General features: G+C 30.9%; 2 protein-coding genes across 6 annotated transcripts in view; one reads left to right on the top strand and one right to left on the bottom strand.

The window, feature by feature from the left end:
* Window positions 1-2,782: 2,782 nt before the first annotated feature.
* LOC107456355 (uncharacterized) lies at window positions 2,783-16,457 on the bottom strand. Of its 5 annotated transcripts, none has more exons than XM_071182328.1 (2): window positions 16,433-16,457; window positions 2,783-3,927 (listed from the first exon to the last, which is right to left on the bottom strand). In XM_071182328.1, the coding sequence occupies exon 2, from the start codon at window positions 3,879-3,881 to the stop codon at window positions 2,817-2,819; it is 1,065 nt and encodes a 354-aa protein (XP_071038429.1). In that variant the 5' UTR covers window positions 3,882-3,927; window positions 16,433-16,457; the 3' UTR covers window positions 2,783-2,816. The 5 variants fall into 5 exon arrangements, with proteins under 5 accessions (XP_071038429.1, XP_015929701.1, XP_015929702.1 ...); XM_016074215.4 differs by lacking the exon at window positions 16,433-16,457 and adding an exon at window positions 7,120-7,255; XM_016074216.4 differs by lacking the exon at window positions 16,433-16,457 and adding an exon at window positions 7,137-7,231.
* Window positions 16,458-16,567: 110 nt separating this feature from the next.
* LOC107456352 (ankyrin repeat and protein kinase domain-containing protein 1) overlaps window positions 16,568-18,554 on the top strand; it is a 13,648-nt gene continuing 11,661 nt past the window's right edge. The window contains exon 1 of the mRNA XM_016074210.3: window positions 16,568-16,763. Within this exon, the coding sequence (XP_015929696.1) occupies window positions 16,760-16,763 (4 nt within the window). The 5' untranslated portion in view covers window positions 16,568-16,759. The remainder of the gene's footprint in view (window positions 16,764-18,554) is intronic.

Here is an 18,554-nt window from a genome sequence, read left to right as displayed (position 1 = left end):
TGACTACATTTATAAACACAATCTGTTACATTTATTTTGTCATATTAAAAATCAAGAGAAAAAAAAACACAATTTTAAATTAAAATTATGGTTTGCTAATTGAAACTTAAATTTAATAGTTAAAGAGTCTGCCCAAGCCAAATTTGCTACTGCTTAGGGAACCTTCACAAATTCAACTTTAGGAAAAACGATTTTCACAAAATACTTTTTTTTTTTTAAATTTTATTTTTGTGTTTTGTAAGAAACGAATAAATCCATATTTTTGGGTTGATTTTTTAATGTTATTTTTAATTTTCACAAATTATGTCTAAACTTTCACAAAATAAATACCTCTCAGAAAAACCTAGACAGACCCCTTTCATTAAATTCTCTATTTCATCTAGTCTTCAAATTTCAATTATGCATTTGTTTCAAAATGGTTGCTATGCATTCAAAACTATGTATTATAATGAAAAATTATATTAGTAAGTTAGAGCTTCTAAAATATTGTTATAATATTGCTTTCATATTAATTTAATTTTGATTAAACATTTATAAAGTATTTTTAATCATAAACTAAAGTTCTTACAATGTGTATGAATAAAAATCAAAAAAATCTGATTTAAATCAAAAAAATCCGATTTAAATAAAAAAAATCTGATTCTTTTGATTTTTTTTTAAAAAATCAAAAAAATCACGAACCCTGATTTTTTGTGAAACCTTTTATTTATTTTATGAAAGTTTTTTTCTTCTGTACATTTTCTATATGAAGTAAAACACTACTAACTACATTATATTTTGGATTTTAACTTTTAATATAACATATGAATCCTTCTTACTTTAAGAGGTTTGACTATCATATGGGACTGTAGGGCCCATGGCATTGCTTCGAAGTGGCTCAAAATTACACATTGTAATAAAATATTCTGATGTCAAAAAGTATTCTTACAGCCATGGTGACTCGGGGAAAAAAGCGTTTGCCTCCATATGAATTAACTTAGGTTCAAATCCCAGCAATGGCTGGCTGAAGCAAATTCTGCTCCCGGCTCGCACTGACTACATTGCCGACATAAAGTATTCTCAGTATTAAACGAATCATGATTTAGAATCCCCTTGCCAACGGACTAAGGTTTACGTGGTTTAATCTATCAATGTAACCCAAATGCGGGTTAGTTTCATCAAAAACTCCTTTGCAAAAGTTTGTTAGCACCAAGGCTTGATCCAGAAGTTCTCTTGTCTTTTGGTTTGGGTTCAAAATTTCAAAGCTACGGAGTTGAACATTGATAGTCGTAAAATCTCAGAATTTGGTCAGCTGTTCAATGCCGGTTATAAAACACGATTTTTTTAAGATAGTATTATATTACTTTAAAGCACACTCTACTAAATGGACCCTAATTATAAGCATTTTGAAGCACAATTTTTTTTTCGGGTAAAGGGAGCAAAAAAATTTCATGCAGACTCAGGACCTAAATTAATCACAGTAAGGTTTATTAATTGCTAGGCTACATTTATTTATTTCCAATGGGATTTTAACTACATATGCCTAAAAGGAAGTTTAAGATAATAGCTTTGACATGTATATATAAAATAGAAATACAGAGAAAAAAATATATTAAAGAGAAAAAAATTATAAAATTAAAATACTAATAAAATTGAGAAATTAATAAAATTAATTAAAATTAGAAAATATAACAATGAAAAGATATAAAGTCGTCATCAGCTTACATGAATATATCTGCAAAAATAGTGCTTTCTAATATTGAATATATATACATGTATGTGGTATATAGATATATGTATTTGCATTGAATATGTATATAGTAAATATCAGCAATATTTTATGTTTAATTAGCTCCTAAAAAATTTTCCAAATTAAATAGAATTATGCTAAACAGAGAAAACTTATAAATAAAAAGTTTTTTGCTTTCATTATCTGCATGCTTTCTTTAACAACAATTGTTACAAAAAATACTATTTTTCTCCCCAACCTAAAACCTTCAAAACTTTGGATTTCTTTTTCAAAAATAATTATAAAATCGTTTTTATGGAATAAAATTATGATTAAAATCAGAGATCTAAAAATTCCAGATGCCCTGATATCCTGGTGTAAAAAAAAAATTGTGATCAGTGCCCGATATTTTAGTGAAATTAAATCTTTTTCTTCCATTTGAGTATATTTTTTTTTAAATATTCAAAATGTCATGTATTAAACATAAAAGGAAGAAAACTGATTGATTTTATAATATCTTGATATTGTTGACTCAAATTGTTACGCTTTTTTTTGCAAAAATATAATAAAAAAATTCTCAGAATATTATATACATAAAAGTTAGGTAGAAAATGCATGCAGAAATGCAAACAATGTAATTGCATAATAACACAGCATTAATTTTTAAATAATTTCAAATTTCTTCTTTAATATATCAAAAGCTAAGCTCCAGTATTTTATACTACATTAACTCTCTGGCGATTATACACATAGTAAGTCACATTTTAACACCTAGTTTATCTCATCTTATAAGGTAGATAAACAATCTACAAAAAGGAAACAACTCTTTACACCTAGCCATTTGCCAAAGCATGATGATTAAAAAGAGCAGATATCTATGTTTCACAAATATATTATATAACATATTTGTTTTAAACTTTAAATAGATTCCATAACTAATCTTACTAAGTTAATAAAACTTTTCTTTTACTTAATGTGAATATGAATATTATGTATAATATAACTTATGAAAATGGCAACCAAATTTTCTAAGTTGAGTACAGACATTTAAAAATATACACACTTCTATTAACATTTTTATTTTTTTTTAATTCTACCTACCGTTAAATTATGAGAAATATTTTTTCATAGCACTAGCATAATATTGATTAAGCTTCTGAACTTGGCTTTTTAGTAGCTGTTGTTGTTTTGCGATTGCTTGGTTTTTAGGTTCAAGTTGCTGTGCAATGTCCAAATCATCCTTAGCTTTTTCATATTCTTGCAACTGCACATAAGCAGAGCCACGCCTATATAAAGCTTTGGCATTGTTGGGCTGCAGCTTTAAAGCTTTAGATGAATTAATTACAACCGAATCATAATTATGATGTCTCATTTGGCAAGCAGCAACATTAAGATAGCAAGAAAGTTTCAATCCTTTAATATCCATCCCTTCTTCTTGCATTGATGGTACATCATGTTCCAAGGATATAACATATTTGAGGGTCAAGCCAAAACGACGAAAAGCATACTGATATGCGCCTCTAGAATATAATTCCAATCCCCTTTGCTTATGATAACTTGCTCTGCGCCATTTCTCAGTTATGCTCATTTCCCATATTTCAGGTTCTCTTGTATAAGACAAAAGCTGAAAATGAATTTCAACTGCATTTGAAAGGTTTTTAATGTTTTTTAGTTTCTCTTGTAGAGTTTCCTCAGGACTAGAAACAGATTCTGGAGCTTTGGTCACTTCCAAAGACTGATCATCTTTTTTACAGTCATCCTGTGTTTCTACATTTTCATCAATGGCTTCAGTTGAATTTTGATCCGATGAAGTGGGATCTTTGACGTCTTCACTTTTATTTTCATCATTTTCAACTGCTGTTGCTTCAACCACTGAATCTTCTGGTATGGAAGAGTCGTCATTGAGACAAGGGTGCAGAAACAGTAGGGAACAAACTTCTTCTTCCTTCATAGTACGGATACAATCTTCTAATATTCTGTCTACTGGTTCATCAACATCTCCTACGACTATCTCCTTTTCGTTGGAATCATTTAGTTCAGTAATAACATTTTTTTCATCAAGAATTATTTTTATTTTGCACACAGAACCATCTTGTGGTGTATTAAAACCATATCCCTTTGTAATAATTTCTTTAGTAAATGGTTTGTACTTGGCTTTCCTTAAGGCAGGCATTTTGCAGCAGCAAAATTTTGACTATTATCCTAAGATGAGTCAATGCCTAAAAATAATAAGAGTAAAATATGTGCGAAAATTTGAATTTCTATAATAGTACAAAATAATACAAATTTTTAAATATCAGACATAAATAAATTTATGTAATTATTTTTTTATAAAACAAACAAGGTATCAGAAAAGAATAAAAACAATGAAATATCCCAAAAAACAAGCAAACTAAGAATACACATAAGAAATATTTCTAAAAGAGGCATTGAATGATAAACTTGATCCTGAAATTTGTCCCCCGCAGATAGGTTGATAAACAATAAAAAAACCTCAAGCAGGACCCACATTCTTTACAGCAGATTTAGCTGGTATAGATAACAATAACCCATTCTCAAAAAATCTTAGAAACCTGTCCCAGCTTTAAAAATTGGATGGGGTCAAGAGTTTTTCATAATATTCAACACTTATGTTACATTAAAGTTATAATAATAATAAAGTTATAATAATAATAATATTTAATAAAGCTTAAAATAAGCTGCATTAAATAAATATATATAAGTCATTAATAGCCTAGGCATTGAATGACGTTAACTATGTATTTTAATTTTGATAGAAAAGTAAATAAAACAAAAAGTTGACTTAACCACTGTGTAAAAAAAAAAGTGGAAAACACTTATTAAATATATTAGAAAGTTATAATTAATTATTAATAGACATGATGATTTTTTCTTTTAAAAAAAAGCAACCTCAAAATGATAGATACTTATGCTGACAGTAATGAAATGATAGATATTTATATTATTTCTTAATTTTACGAATTCATTCTCGGTTATTCTAGAAAATTAAGGTAATATTATGCTTCCACAATTAAATAAGACTGAGATTATTTCTTTCTTATCTATACAGTCAAACAAATGGTCCGCAGGCTAACTGTATATATATTGTGGGTCAGAAAGAGTCTGCAAAATCTTTTTCTAAAAAAATTAACTTCATAATTCCTTTATTTTGTCATATTATAAATTCAAGTGAGAAATATATATTTTAGATAAAAGTATAATATATTTTATTTTAACTATCAGTGACATAAATGTCTATTCAAATATTCTATCATTGAAAGCAGTTCCATAACAAATTTTTGTATTTTATTATTACAATAATGTGTTGATAAATAAGAATTATTGTATTATTATCATATTATTGTAATGACATAGTTGTTCCATTCAATATCCTTTAAGTGCTTTAATAATTGAACAAAATTATTTAGTAAATTTAAATCAATAAAACAATGTCCTATTTAGTAGAAAAATACATGAAAGATTAATTACATAATTTACAGCTGTTTTATTTACATACATAAACTTTGTGTAAAAATTTACAAATTGCAAGTTGTAATTTCGGCAATGTTTCACTGGATATTTGGTGCAACTCTCAATATTCCTATAAAAAAGAAACATCATTTTTTCAACTAAATTTTTCAGTGACAAATTCTGGTGCTTTATGATCAGCGGAATCTCATTTATGGTTTTAAAACTTCCATTTTGACAAAATGAGCATTTTATACTGCAGAAGTCAGCTGACCTGCATACAAGAACAAAGTGTTTTGAGGTTTCATATTGTCTATTTGGTTAATATTTACCTTCATGCTAATACTGCAACCTATAATTGAAACAATGTTTGCTCACATACATATACACAAACTTCACATTACAGTGTTCTCCCTAAGTGTTTTTAGAAGTGCGACGCACCTTGCCTGCCCCTTGATCCTTATAAATGCACTCTCTTTGCCCTGTTTTTAAAAATAAGCTGCCATCCTTTAAAACCAGAGCCTTTTTATTCATATTCCCTTTTTTTGTTTTTTTTAAAAATTTAACGGTTAAAATAATAACTACACACAAAAACTATCTGTGTTTATAGGTTTAATTCTGATTACTATTATAAATATTTACTTTGTTAGAATTATTCTCAGCTGGTTAAATTTTTATATGTTTCTCTTTTTTTTTTCCAGGGGTTATATTAATACATTTTTTGAGTGATTTTAAAATTATTTTTTAAGTAAATACCTTTTCTTTTTAAAAAAAATTACCTTTAAATGTTCATTTTCTAATAACTTTCCTATAAATCTTTTAAGCCGTTTATCAAAAAATATTTTTTAGTTTTTTTTTTAAAGAAAAAAAAATATTTGCACAAAGATTGTCTTAGCATGCCTTTAATTATTATTTATAAGCAAATTTTTTTTCTCGTATTTAGATGAGTGAAAATTACTTTTTGAAATATACAAATAAAATACAGTATAAGATAGTAACATAAAAATTGTTGAGGATCAATTTCAGATATTACACATTTTAGTAAACTTTTACTCTAATAAGTGAGTGCCCTTTTAAAACTCCAAGTGTCCTTTTCTAAGAGGAAGCAACTTACCCCTTTTTATTCCTAGAGAGAACTCTAGATATTGTGTGCCTATCATGCATTGTAAAACTGTGTTTACTGCTTCAATTTTTTTTCTTTATCTTAAGTATTAACAGATAATACAATTTCTAAAAATATAGCAATGTGAAAAGTGAAGAAAATAGATTTTTTATTTCTTTTTGTTTAGCTTAATAATTTTTTTACGGACGTTTTTATCTTAGCACACTATTTTTTAGATAAACCATATTTGTTTTAATGTTTTTTGGAAACTTTTTTTCTGGAAAATATTTTTAGCATTTAAAGTTTGTTTTAAGAATTAAAAGGATTTTTTTTCAATTTCTCTTTTTCACCTTTATTGTTTTTTACAGCACTTAGTTTTTTATTTAATTTAAATATTTCTTATGGATAACTATTATAGTTTTTACCCTTTACCAATAATATAACTAAGTTTTAATTAATTTTCAATAATGACTAAATTTATTTGTATGGATAAAATAATATTTATTAATGAATTTAAAAAAAAAAACTTTCTATTCGGCCAAATCACTATTCGTTTCAGCCTTAATAATTATACAATTTCATAAATTTTTACCAGTTATGTACAAAATTAACTTTTTTAAATAATAAGGATTCATTAACTTTAGACAGAAATTAAAAATTCTTCTTTTGTAATTGACACAGCCCACATTTAAAATAATGTTAACAATTAGAGCACAATTAAAGAAACATATCCTTCTCCATGGAATAGTCTCAATATACTGTCAAAATTCGATTGAAAAATGCGGAATATTTTGCTAGAGGAATAATTCGGGTGTGAAAAGTACTTATTTTATGAACTAACCTAACATAAGTTCTCACCAAAAAGGTAAGAAAATGTTGTTTAAAACTGTTTCTCAGCAAAATAAAATGATTTGTTTTGTTTACAACCACTGAATTGACAGCCAGTGACAGTCACGAGTAGTAGTCTCATTATCATAGCTTATTTAAAGTGCCATTCTCGTTGTATGTAAAATATCACGTAACTAAATTTGAAGATGCGGTCGAAGATCTGCGTGAAATTTGTTCTGGAACGAAAAAACTCGCCAATCAGATTTTACTTGTCTCTTGGGGTAAGGTAGTGAATCTCTTATAGTGAGAACAGTTCCCTATTATCTTAAGGGGCATTCACGCTGGATGCAAATGAAAATTTGTCCCGCAGTGAACTAATCGTTAAGACACGGTCCCCAGCAGATCACCGAAGTCAAGCATCACTGGCTACGGTCAGTGTGCGGGTGGGTGACCACTTGGATCAGCCTGCGTAGGGACCGAGGGTGTGCGGTATGGGTCCTCGTTAAACTGTTCTACCGTAAAGTGCTCGACTTCGCGTGCAGGTCGTCGGGTTACCGACGCGGGGATGCCACCCCCTCTGCAGAGGATCAAAATTGCGATGTCATGTCTTCGGATCATCCTCAGGGATGTTTCCCAGACCGTCACCAATAGCCCATTGTGCAGTTCTAGTGCGACGTAAATGAACAACAACAACAGCAAAGGAAAATTTCATATTATTGCAGCGATGCAAACAAGAACTTGATTGATAAACTTTTCGTAGAAAAATATATTTCACCTGTAAAGTTCTCGCAAGGGTTTCCGAATTCGCACACGTGAATTCTTCGAATTTAGCGAATGGTCTCTCATATTTTTTAAAGGAACCATTCTCGTTGCCTACATTACACGCATATCCTGCCGTCGAGGAAGAATGAGAACTTGATTGGTGAAAATTTTCTATTCCGGTTCTCCGCTTAAGGCCATTCTCACTACATGCAGTTCACGCACTTCCAATTGCCCCGGGAAAAATTGGAGAACCTGTTTAGTGATTTTTTTCTTGGGAAGCCACCTAAGTTTTTCTCAGGATATCACCAATCCGATTCTTATTTTCCCTCGAAGGCAATTGGTAGTGCGTGAATCACGTGCAGTGAGAGCGGTCTCTAAAATATAAATTCTACTACGGGCAATTTTTTTCACATACAATGAGAAAGTTTTGCGCATGTTCTCTTGAATAAATGATGCACAAAATATTCAAAAAACATTTTTTGATATTTTCAGAAAACACCACGAACTAAACCCAGTATCAGCTAAACAGGCGATAGGATTGAGCTATAGTTGGCGTTGGGCAGTACTCTCTACCTATTGCAACACTTCTTTTCCTTTCACCATTAGAGAGAGGAGAATCATCGGAGAAGGAATTACATTAATTTTTGTCTTGATTTTCAAATAAATTTAAAAATTTTAGGTTAGGAAACTATATGGCATTGAAAACAACATTGATTGTTCCAAAAGGAATTCATGGAATTTTCAAAAACTATTTGTGACAATTAAATATGAAAAATATTAAGAATGGGGGAAATATCTCAGTACACTCCTATACGACTGAGAAGAAGAGGTGAGGCAAGGTTCAAGCCAGGGAACCGATCTTCTCCCCTGATGGCGTATTAGAGCATTGCGATCAGGAATTGTAACGTTCCTTGTCTCTGGGTGCAATTTGTTTTTAAAACTCATAAAAACCTCCATTGGACATTGAATGAATATGTTCACATATATGTTTTACAATTAATGCAAATCTTTTTTTAGTCACAGAGGATAAACAGTTTCTAAAAATAGCCCTCTTTTTCTAAAACTAGAATTTTTTCATAATATATGTATTTTTTTTAGAGAAAATCAGCTTCAAAAATTTATTAAACTGAAAAAGAAAACTAAAACTGCCTTTTAAAGAAGTTCTATAGATTGAGACAAATTTGGCTGTAAACAAAATAAGCAATTCAAAATATCAATAAAAAAAAAATAGATTATATGGTAGTGCGTTGGAAAAGTAACGCTCTCAGGTTACATGTTATTTGAAAACACAATAATTGAGAAAATTAAATAGATCGAAAAACTTCCACAGAGTTTATAGAAAGCAAAATTTTCAATCTCGTCTCATGTATCAATGCTTTAGAAATTCTTACATCGTTTTCCATTTTGTTACTATGAGGTCTGCTAGAATTAAATTCTCTTTAACGTAGAGTAGGCTTTTTGAAGATCTCAAATTATGTAAATTTCATATGCTTCAAAAATTCCCTTTTTCGCTGCTTTGTAGAGAATTAACAACCTGTCAACTTTTTTTTTTGTGACGAAGCTAAATTAATTGTATCTTAACTCTGAATATAAATGAAAACCAATTCTGAAACGTGAGAAAAGGTTTCTCTCTTCCTCAAACATAAGCAAAGCAAAACTCGTTACCTAAGAGAGCTGGTTGAACCCCTTTCCTGGCTTCAGAGAGCAACTAGAAGGCTAATATTTACATTGAAAACGAAAATGTTTAGAGGCCATATCCCATTCCAGTTTATTGAATTATTTATATTCTCATGAAACAAAATGGAAATTGGATGAATAATGTTCGAGAGATATATTGATTGAAAGAGACAGAAAAATACGTTTTTCTAAAAATTTGAAAATCTGTTAAAGTGGATGGAGTAATTCCTACAAAGATAAGTAAAAAAAATATTTTTTGCCACATTATTTTACATATTACACTCAATAAAAATTTAAAAATATAAAAATTTTGTTATTTTCTGATTCCTTTAAAATTTCAGGGAAAGTTTCTGCCTTCCACCACTGTTTTAAAAATTTTCTCGTATTCTTCCTACTCTCAGAAAGCAAAAAAAGCAAAAACTATTTTATGGTAAAATATGAATTTTTTCTCATTTTTGAGAAACGTTTAAGGAAGATTCTCGTTTAAAATATTAACTGTCTTACATCAAATTTGAGAGTTTCTTTTCGTATCGCGTATTTCAGTTTCGAACTACATTCATACCCAAAAGTTAAGTTTTTAGGTAGCAAAAAATAAATGAATAACATTATGTAAATTTGAGCTTACAGAAACGTTGCTGTATTTCCATACATACATGCATATTCCTCTATTTAGACCACAGGACTTCTATCATAGCTCTCAATTTCGCTTTATTTTTGACCAGATATTTTGCCTATCTCAATGCCTTTCCTATTTGTGAGACATTTTGTCTCTTGGTTCGTTTTTAAAGACCTCCTCAATAAGGATGACCAAGGATTATTTCAGTTATAGCTTATCTATTTCATTATTCTGGATTAATATAATTATTTACAAAATGATACATGAATTGGAGAATATAATATTCCGGAGCGCTGCTGCTCCCTTCTCGCTCATGCTTTCTCTATCATAGCTCAACTCAAAACTCAACTCTTCTGCGTTCAAAACTAATCTTGATCTAAAAAATCCTCTTTCTCCTCAGAAACAGTCATTTGCTCCACCCCCAAGGTAGGGGACGACACCTCCAGTGTCCTTCACCCTCTGACCCTCAGGTCAAGGGGTCAAACAAATGCGTGGGAGAGGAATCAGGATCCTGACACTATTGTTTTCAATTCGTTTACAATCGTCCTGAACCAAGTATTTTTAGGTCTGCCTCTTTCTCTATTGCCTTCAGGGTTCCACTCAAAAACTTGTTTTACTTTAAATTTTTCAGTTTTGCACAGAACATAACCAATCCCTTTCCATTTCCGTTTCTTAACTTCCAGTTCAATTGGTTTTGCTTTTCTAAGGATTTCTGCGCTTCAAATTTTATGGAATCACTTGATACGTAAGATTCTTCTTAAACTGCAGTTAATAAATACTTGAAGTTTTTTCATATTATTTTTGTTGCCGTGCTATGTTCCAGACTCATAGAGTAGGACAAATTTAGTACTAGTATTGAAAGTTCTAATTTTTGTTGAATTTGTCATATTTCTGCTTTTTCAGAATTTATTGAGAATTGAACGACTGCTTTGTTCTGCGTTTAATCTATTTAGTGTATCTTCATCAGTTTTTCTCTTGCGGCTAATCATTCGGGTAATAATTCCCACTTTATCAAGGCAGCTCCAATAAAGCAGCTCATAGCTCTGGGTGGTTTCTGGGAAAGGGTGGCCAGTGGCAAATGCTATGTGAAGAGCATCCAAGACATGCTCTTTGGTTTGGGGGACTAAGCTCCAGTGTTCTGGCTGGCCACTTCTTCCGCTGAATATCTCCAGGTATCTTCGAGGTTTTTCTCGACAAGTCCAGGTCTGTATGGACGCGTGTAGGCATTCATGAAACTAAACTAAGGACAGAAAACGCTTAAAAAAATTCTTACTCAGGTCTTAAAAATCTCAGCCTGGTACCTCAGAGAAGTGAGGGTGCCTTACTAAAATACATAAAAGTCTGTGCTGCTGATTATCACAACTCTAACGCAAACCATAACTTCTAGAATTTCTTAGTGGTCTATTACCATAATTTTGGAGGAATAGTATCAGGTATGTGTGACAATTATATTTCACCTTCATTATTTAAAATTAATACTTCCTCATAGTTCCTTTTAAAGTGTTTTTCTTTTCTTTTTTCAAAGCAAATACTTGTTCGTTTTTAATTTCGTTTTCCTATTTTTATAAATCAAAAATAAAATTTTCATTCCATTCACCTTCTTTATTCATCTTTACTTCTTTCTAGCCAAGTAAGTTAAAATAGATTCCATATTTGTGATGCGTGGTAAATCCAAATCAATCAAATTATTTTAATTACATTACTGGAGCTAGCAGGGGTTTCCATTTTACATGAGGCCGGGAGTCGCAATTAAAAACACCAATCAAATGGCGGGCTGCAACTTTATCAAAATCTCATAAATTCTTCATCTTAAGCTCGTGTCATCACTTTCTTGTTATCATTGTTTTTGTAATAATATGATGTATTTTCATTAAAAATTTCACTAATTTTGATTAACCTTTGAGTTCATCATAAAAATGTATTTATTCCTTAAACTTTTGGATACGAGTCTATTAGCGGTGACATAATTTTTGTAGGTATGTTCTCTTATGTCTGAGAATAAGAAAGGTTTTAAATTAGGTTTGGAATTATTGAGTTTTTTTTCCTGGCTCTTTTCGTTGATATTTATTTATGTAATCCAGAAAGAGATTCATATTTATTTTTCTTTTTAGGATAGACAATATGCTAAACAGCGTGCTTTAATTAAAAAAGAATAAAATAAATAAAGAAAGAAGCAAACAGTTAGCTTTTGGCTAGCAGGGTGTTTGTCACGAATGGCCTGTTCTTTCTCTTAACATCAGACATACAGTGGACTGATCGTTAAGACACGGTTCCCAGCAGATCACCGAAGTCAAGCATCACTGGCTGCTGTCAGTGTGCGGGTGGGTGACCACATGGATCAGTCTGCGTAGGGACCGAGGGTGTGCGGTATTGGTCCTCGTTAAACTGTGCTACCGTAAAGTGCTCGACTTCAAGTGCAGGTCGTTGGGCTATCCCCTCTGCTGAGTATCAAAATTGTGATGGCATGTCTTCGGATCATCCTCAGGGATGTTTCCCAGACAGTCGCAAATAGCCCATTATGCAGCTCTAGTGTAACGTAAATGAACTACAACAACAGCATCATTCTCCTAACTTCAATTAACTTTAAGAAAATGTGGGGAGGCTATCCTTAGCAGGGTTGTGTATATCAAAAAGGGGCAGTTTCAGTCCTTTGCAGTGTTGAATGCCACCTTAATAGAAACCTGGCATAACATAGATACTACTGTCCTCTAGGTATTGGTAAATGGTAAGCAACATCGCATATTTCAAGTCATAATTAAATGTGGTGGCCCTTTTTTTCCCACCTATTCAATTTTTTTTCCTGTCCAGGTCAACCTTGTAAATATGTGTTTGGATATTGACTTTCTTAATATGCAAGTTTCATTCACGTTGGTTTTCGTTGCGTTCGTGGTTTAAAATACAAAAATATAAACCACATAATCAAATATTTTTAACTCAATTTTTAATTTTCAATTTACAACTTTTAAATTTGGGTTGTAGTTGTAGTTGTAGGTCATTTACGTCGCACTAGAGCTGCACAATGGCCTATTGGCAATGTTCTGGGAAACATCCCTGAGGTTGATCCGAAGACATGCGGTCCCAATTTTTATCCTCTGCAGAGGGGATGGCACCCCCACTTTGGTAGCCCGACGACCTGCACGTGAAGTCGAGCACTTTACGGTAGAACAGTTTAACGAGGACCAATACCGCATACCCTCAGTACCTAACCAAAGCAGATTGATCCAAGTGGTCACCCACCCGCACACTGACTGCAGCCAGTAATGCTTGACTTTGGTGATCTGCTGGATCTTAACGATTAGTCCACTGCGAGACTTTAAATTTGGGTGCAAAAAGCTAATATTAATCGATCCAAGATTTTTATTTTTTTTCCTATTATCCGTCATCGATTTTATTGTGAGTATGGCAGATGAAAAGAGCGAGTGAAGATATTGCAATCATAAAAATCTGCGCATTCTGGTTGGCGAATGACGATGAGCAAGAAACTGAGCTGCTTAATTTATTTTAAATAAAGTATAAAAGAAATTACAGTATAAAAGCTTCAACGTTGAATAAAACTAAGGAGAAATAATTCTAGTAGCAAAATAACTTGGGCCCTCATTGGGCAAATATTCATGAATCTTCACTTAATAAAGATTCAAATTCTTCCGATGTTGGCCCTAGAATTTTTCGATTCACCCGATATTTTACAGCCACTTTACAACCAACATCGGTCCTATATTGTTTTGTCAGATTCACCCGATATTTTATATCCATTATATATTGCACCTACATTGGTCAACAATGTAGGCTCTATATTGACTGATATAGACCCTATATAACAGGGGTTTCCAACTTACATGTGGCCGAGGACCGCAATTAAAAACACCATTCAAATGGCGTGCAGCAAACTTTATCAAAATTTTATATAGGACTCTTTTATGTTTGAAGGAACATTATATATTACTGCCAGATTTTTATCAAAGTTTTTTTAATATTAAAAATAACAAGTATTACAAATATTGCTTGTTGCGTATCATTTTGAAACTTCTCTTAAATCAGAAACTTAGTGATAAGATTCCTCTTTTAAATCAAATTCTGCGAAAAATTAAAATTTTTTGCTACTTATTAGGAATTATGTCAACAAAAAAAAGAAAGAAAAAAGTCTCGATCATCTGAAATTAATTTTTTTTTCAATTCAAGGAATTTAAATAAAACATGATATTCATTCCCTCCTTTACGCGTTTTAAAATTTACAAATTTAAATAATTTCGTCAAAAATGAGTGGTTTCAAAAAGTTAAAAGGAAGAATTTCTTCGAGAAAATTTCTGATACGCATATACTAAATTATATTCACAAAATGAAAAAGAGCAACAATGCGCGATTATTTTTGTATTTGAATAAATATTTTCTTGGACACAAAACCTGAGAAATAAATTTTTTTGCACCATTGGTATGTTAAATTTCGCAGAAAAGAAGAAATTAGGTTTTTTAAACGGAAGAATAGTATTTTAAACCCATATTGATTTTACGAAAATTGTCCGCAAAAAAACGACAACTAATATATTTTCTTTCGCGGGCCATAAAAAAGGGCTTCGCGGGTCCCCAGTTGGTAACCACTGCTATATGAGCCATTCTAGGATCAATATAAAAAAAATCTAGCCATCCCAATATTGGTTCCTCGGTGCATGTTCTTATAGGACCCATATTGAGCCAATTTTGAACCCAACTAGAGCCAAGGTAAAATTAGTAGTAAGCGAACAGATTTGTAAAGAACTGAGCAAGCAGTCCTTCGAGTTGTCCAGTGACAGTGAGGTGGAAGTTGAATTCCCTAACATATTTAAAATAGACTATAAAAAAATACTGCATAAAATCTCTAGTAGTGAACTTAAAAAAAAGCTGTAGTAGTTGAAGCGTTAGTAGTTAGAAAAGCGAAATAAGTGAGTGAAGCGATCTGAGAAGAGCTGTCCAAACAGTTTTTCGGGTTGGCGAGTAACAGTGAGCAGAAAACTGGGTTGCCTAATGCAGTGTTCCCCAACCCCCGGTCCGCGGACCGGTCCATGGATCAAATGTTACCGGGCCGCCCATTTCATTTTGAAACTGAATTTAAATTCCTAGGCTTATACCCCAAATTAAAAATATCTGTGTTCCACTAAAATTTTCCGACAACCTATATGTGTGAAACGTGGTTTTCTGCATTAACAGCAACCAAAACAAAGCAACGGAATAAACTGGACATAAGCAACACACTTCGGGTGTCATTGTCTCCGATTACCCCAGATGGAACCGTCTCATATTGCAAAGAAACAAGCTCAGGGTTCTCATTGATTTAGAGTTCTTGTAAATTAAAATGTTAAATCACTTTATATTTATTTTTTGGTGTAACTGTATTTATTTTGAAGGAATGTTTAAATGCAATTAAAATTAATAAATCAAAATAATCTAAAATATAAACAATCAACGTCGTCGTTCCCAGCTGGTAGCGGTAAAATTATCAAACGTTGACAGGTCCGCGGTGATAAAAAGGTTGGGGAACACTAGCCTAGTGTATTTAAAATAAAGGCAGTATGAAAGAAATTACATTCTAAATGGTTAAACGAAATTAGTAAGCGAAGGGGTTTAAAAGGAACTGCATAAGCTGTTACGTTGGTTGAGGAGTGACAGAAAATGAGTAGGAAATTTAGCTCCCAAATGCATACAAAATAAAGTAAATAAGAATTTGCAGAATAAAAGTTCTAGTAATAAATAAGACTGAGGTGAAATAAGTGAGGAAGAGAAATAAATAAATTATCCTGTCTTTCCTATCATTCCCCCTCATTTGTTATTAATTGCTTGTGAGAAATACTGCATTTTCTCTCTTACTGAAATTACAGTTAAAACAACAGCTAGCTTAAAAAGTTTAAACAGCAGGAAAAATAATTTAAAAAAAGGATTAATAATGAAATGACAATTATTTTAAAAAATCAAATGAATTTCGTTTCTCTTCGCCGCAATGAAGTGTGTCAATGGATGATCACAAAAAGAAAAAAAAAGAAAAAAACCAAGAAAAGGAAGAAAAAAAAGAGAAAAATGAGAAAAAAATGAAAGAAAAATTACAAAAACAACAAAATTACAAAACCTTTGATTCAGCTACTTTTTCAATATCATTCTTTTATAGAAATTTTCAGACCTAGAGCTCTTTTCATTATTAAATCTTTGTGCTTACAAATTTTTTTTTTACGCATAATTAAAACATCGGAATGGGTGATTGCCATTGTTTTATAAAACTCTTTGAATATAAATTTTGATAGTTTACCTGATTAAATACAAGCCGTTTTCTAGTTCTAATCCACAGTTTAAAAAGTGCTCCATTCAAGTAATTCAAAATACATCCGCGGTTGCGATCGCTGATACACAAAAACTTTCTAGCTCCAACAGTAAATGCTGAATAGATTATGTAAAAACATTAAGACACGTTTTATGCGGGCAACTGTGTGGCTATATTCCAAAAGAATGAGATTTACCCGTTTTTCAAAGCGTCTAAATTTAGACGTAAATAAGAGACAGAGAACATCACGTAGGATCTTCTAGAAGACGTCACCGCTTATGCTGAACACATTCTTATACTAATAGCTTGAATAATATGGGTAAGTAAAATACCTAAAATTATTATTATTATTCGTAGCCCTCTCCAAATCGAAATTGGAATGAATGATTCTAAATAAAGCGTGAACTTAGTGTAATGTTAAGAGACACAGTAGAAAGAGGAGGAATGTAAACAACGATGCCAGTCGCATATTCCGAATTTAAATTTTCCAGATATATTGCGAGATATTTGATTTATAAATCAAATAAAATTTAAGACTTTTTAAGCAACGCTAGGACGTTCTGGAAAGCAATATATATGGCTGATACCCTACCTTAGATAAGTTGGTTATAATTTAATTTTTTTCATTATAATTTTATTTGAGACAGAAAGTTAGCGGCAAAAAAATAATGTTTTCATGTTTATTTTACTTATATATTTATACGTATGAACATGATTGCAAGCATTACGTCATAATTACTTTATAATTATGAAATATATTGTTCATTTAACATGGAATGAACTAATGTAATGTACTTAATGTAATGTAATGTAATGTACTTAAACTTTTTCATGTAAGCATGTGATAAATTTTTATGTGATTTTTTCAGGAAAATAAGTTTTTGAGCCATACAAAAATAATTTTGATAGGTTTTACATTTTAAAATATTCGTAAAAATTAAGTACTTAAAACATTTGATAACGTTATTGAAATTTATTTACAATATAATAGGACTTTTTCATAAATACAACACTGAAAATATTGAAATTTATTTGCTAGTTAAAAAAAATTACATTTTTGTAGAAAAAAATAATAATTTTTTTGTTGCTAAGAATCTCTTGCTTTCCTTAATTTTGAAAAATTAAGCAAGGTAAAAAAATAAATAATTTTCGCTGAATTGTATATTTCTTAAAGATAATAAAAAATAATCACTTTTTATCTTTTTATCAAACTTCTTTTTAATGAAAGGTAACAATAAATATGAAATAAATACTTTACAAATAAGTAAACCAGTAAATAACTAAAATTCTATGTTAAAATGGATATCTAAAATTATAAACGTGTTTTTAATAAACATATTTAATTAGGTTTTTAGTTAAAAGTTAAATAATTTATAGCAATTAATAATTTATTTTCTTTTGCTATTTCTTTTAAAATTAAAATAAATTTGCTTCGTAATAAGATTAATATTTGCTTTCTTTTAATACATTTTTTTGTTACTGAAACAGAACATTGAAAAACATCTTATTTGCAACCGATGTATTTTCAAACACAATTCAAAAAAAATTTTGAAAAAATTATTGAATTTTGAATTAAAAAAAGTAGAAATTAATTTGAAATGGTTAAAATTAAAAATGAATCGAAGAAAAAAATGCACATTTCCCTACTGTATAAAATATGCTTTTTAACATACATAAGTAATATATAAATGCCTAATTACATAAATCTTCTTTGAATTGTATTTTTCGGGAAAAAAACGGTTAAATAACAATTTAATTGTTATTTTGCCATACCATAACAGTCAAATAAACATGGCTAATTGCAGCACTGAAATGTGCCATCTGTAGAGAACACCGGTTTCATGTCTTGAGCTTCCCCCGGGTCGCATTCATTTCATCGACAATCACTTCATCGACACACCATTTCATCGACACCACTTCATCGACAGGCCGTTTCATCGACTAGGTCATTTCGTCGACAGGCCGTTTCCTCGACAGGGTTGTTTCGTCGACAGGCCATTTCGTCGACAGGGTCATTTCGTCGACAAGTCATTTCGTCGACAGGGTCATTTCGTCGACAAGTCATTTCGTCGACAGGGTCATTTCGTCGACAGGGTCATTTCGTCGACAG

The sequence above is a fragment of the Parasteatoda tepidariorum genome, chromosome 1 (assembly GCF_043381705.1).
Source record: "Parasteatoda tepidariorum isolate YZ-2023 chromosome 1, CAS_Ptep_4.0, whole genome shotgun sequence".
NCBI lineage: Eukaryota > Metazoa > Arthropoda > Arachnida > Araneae > Theridiidae > Parasteatoda > Parasteatoda tepidariorum.
This window is presented reverse-complemented; position numbering and strand designations above follow the sequence as displayed.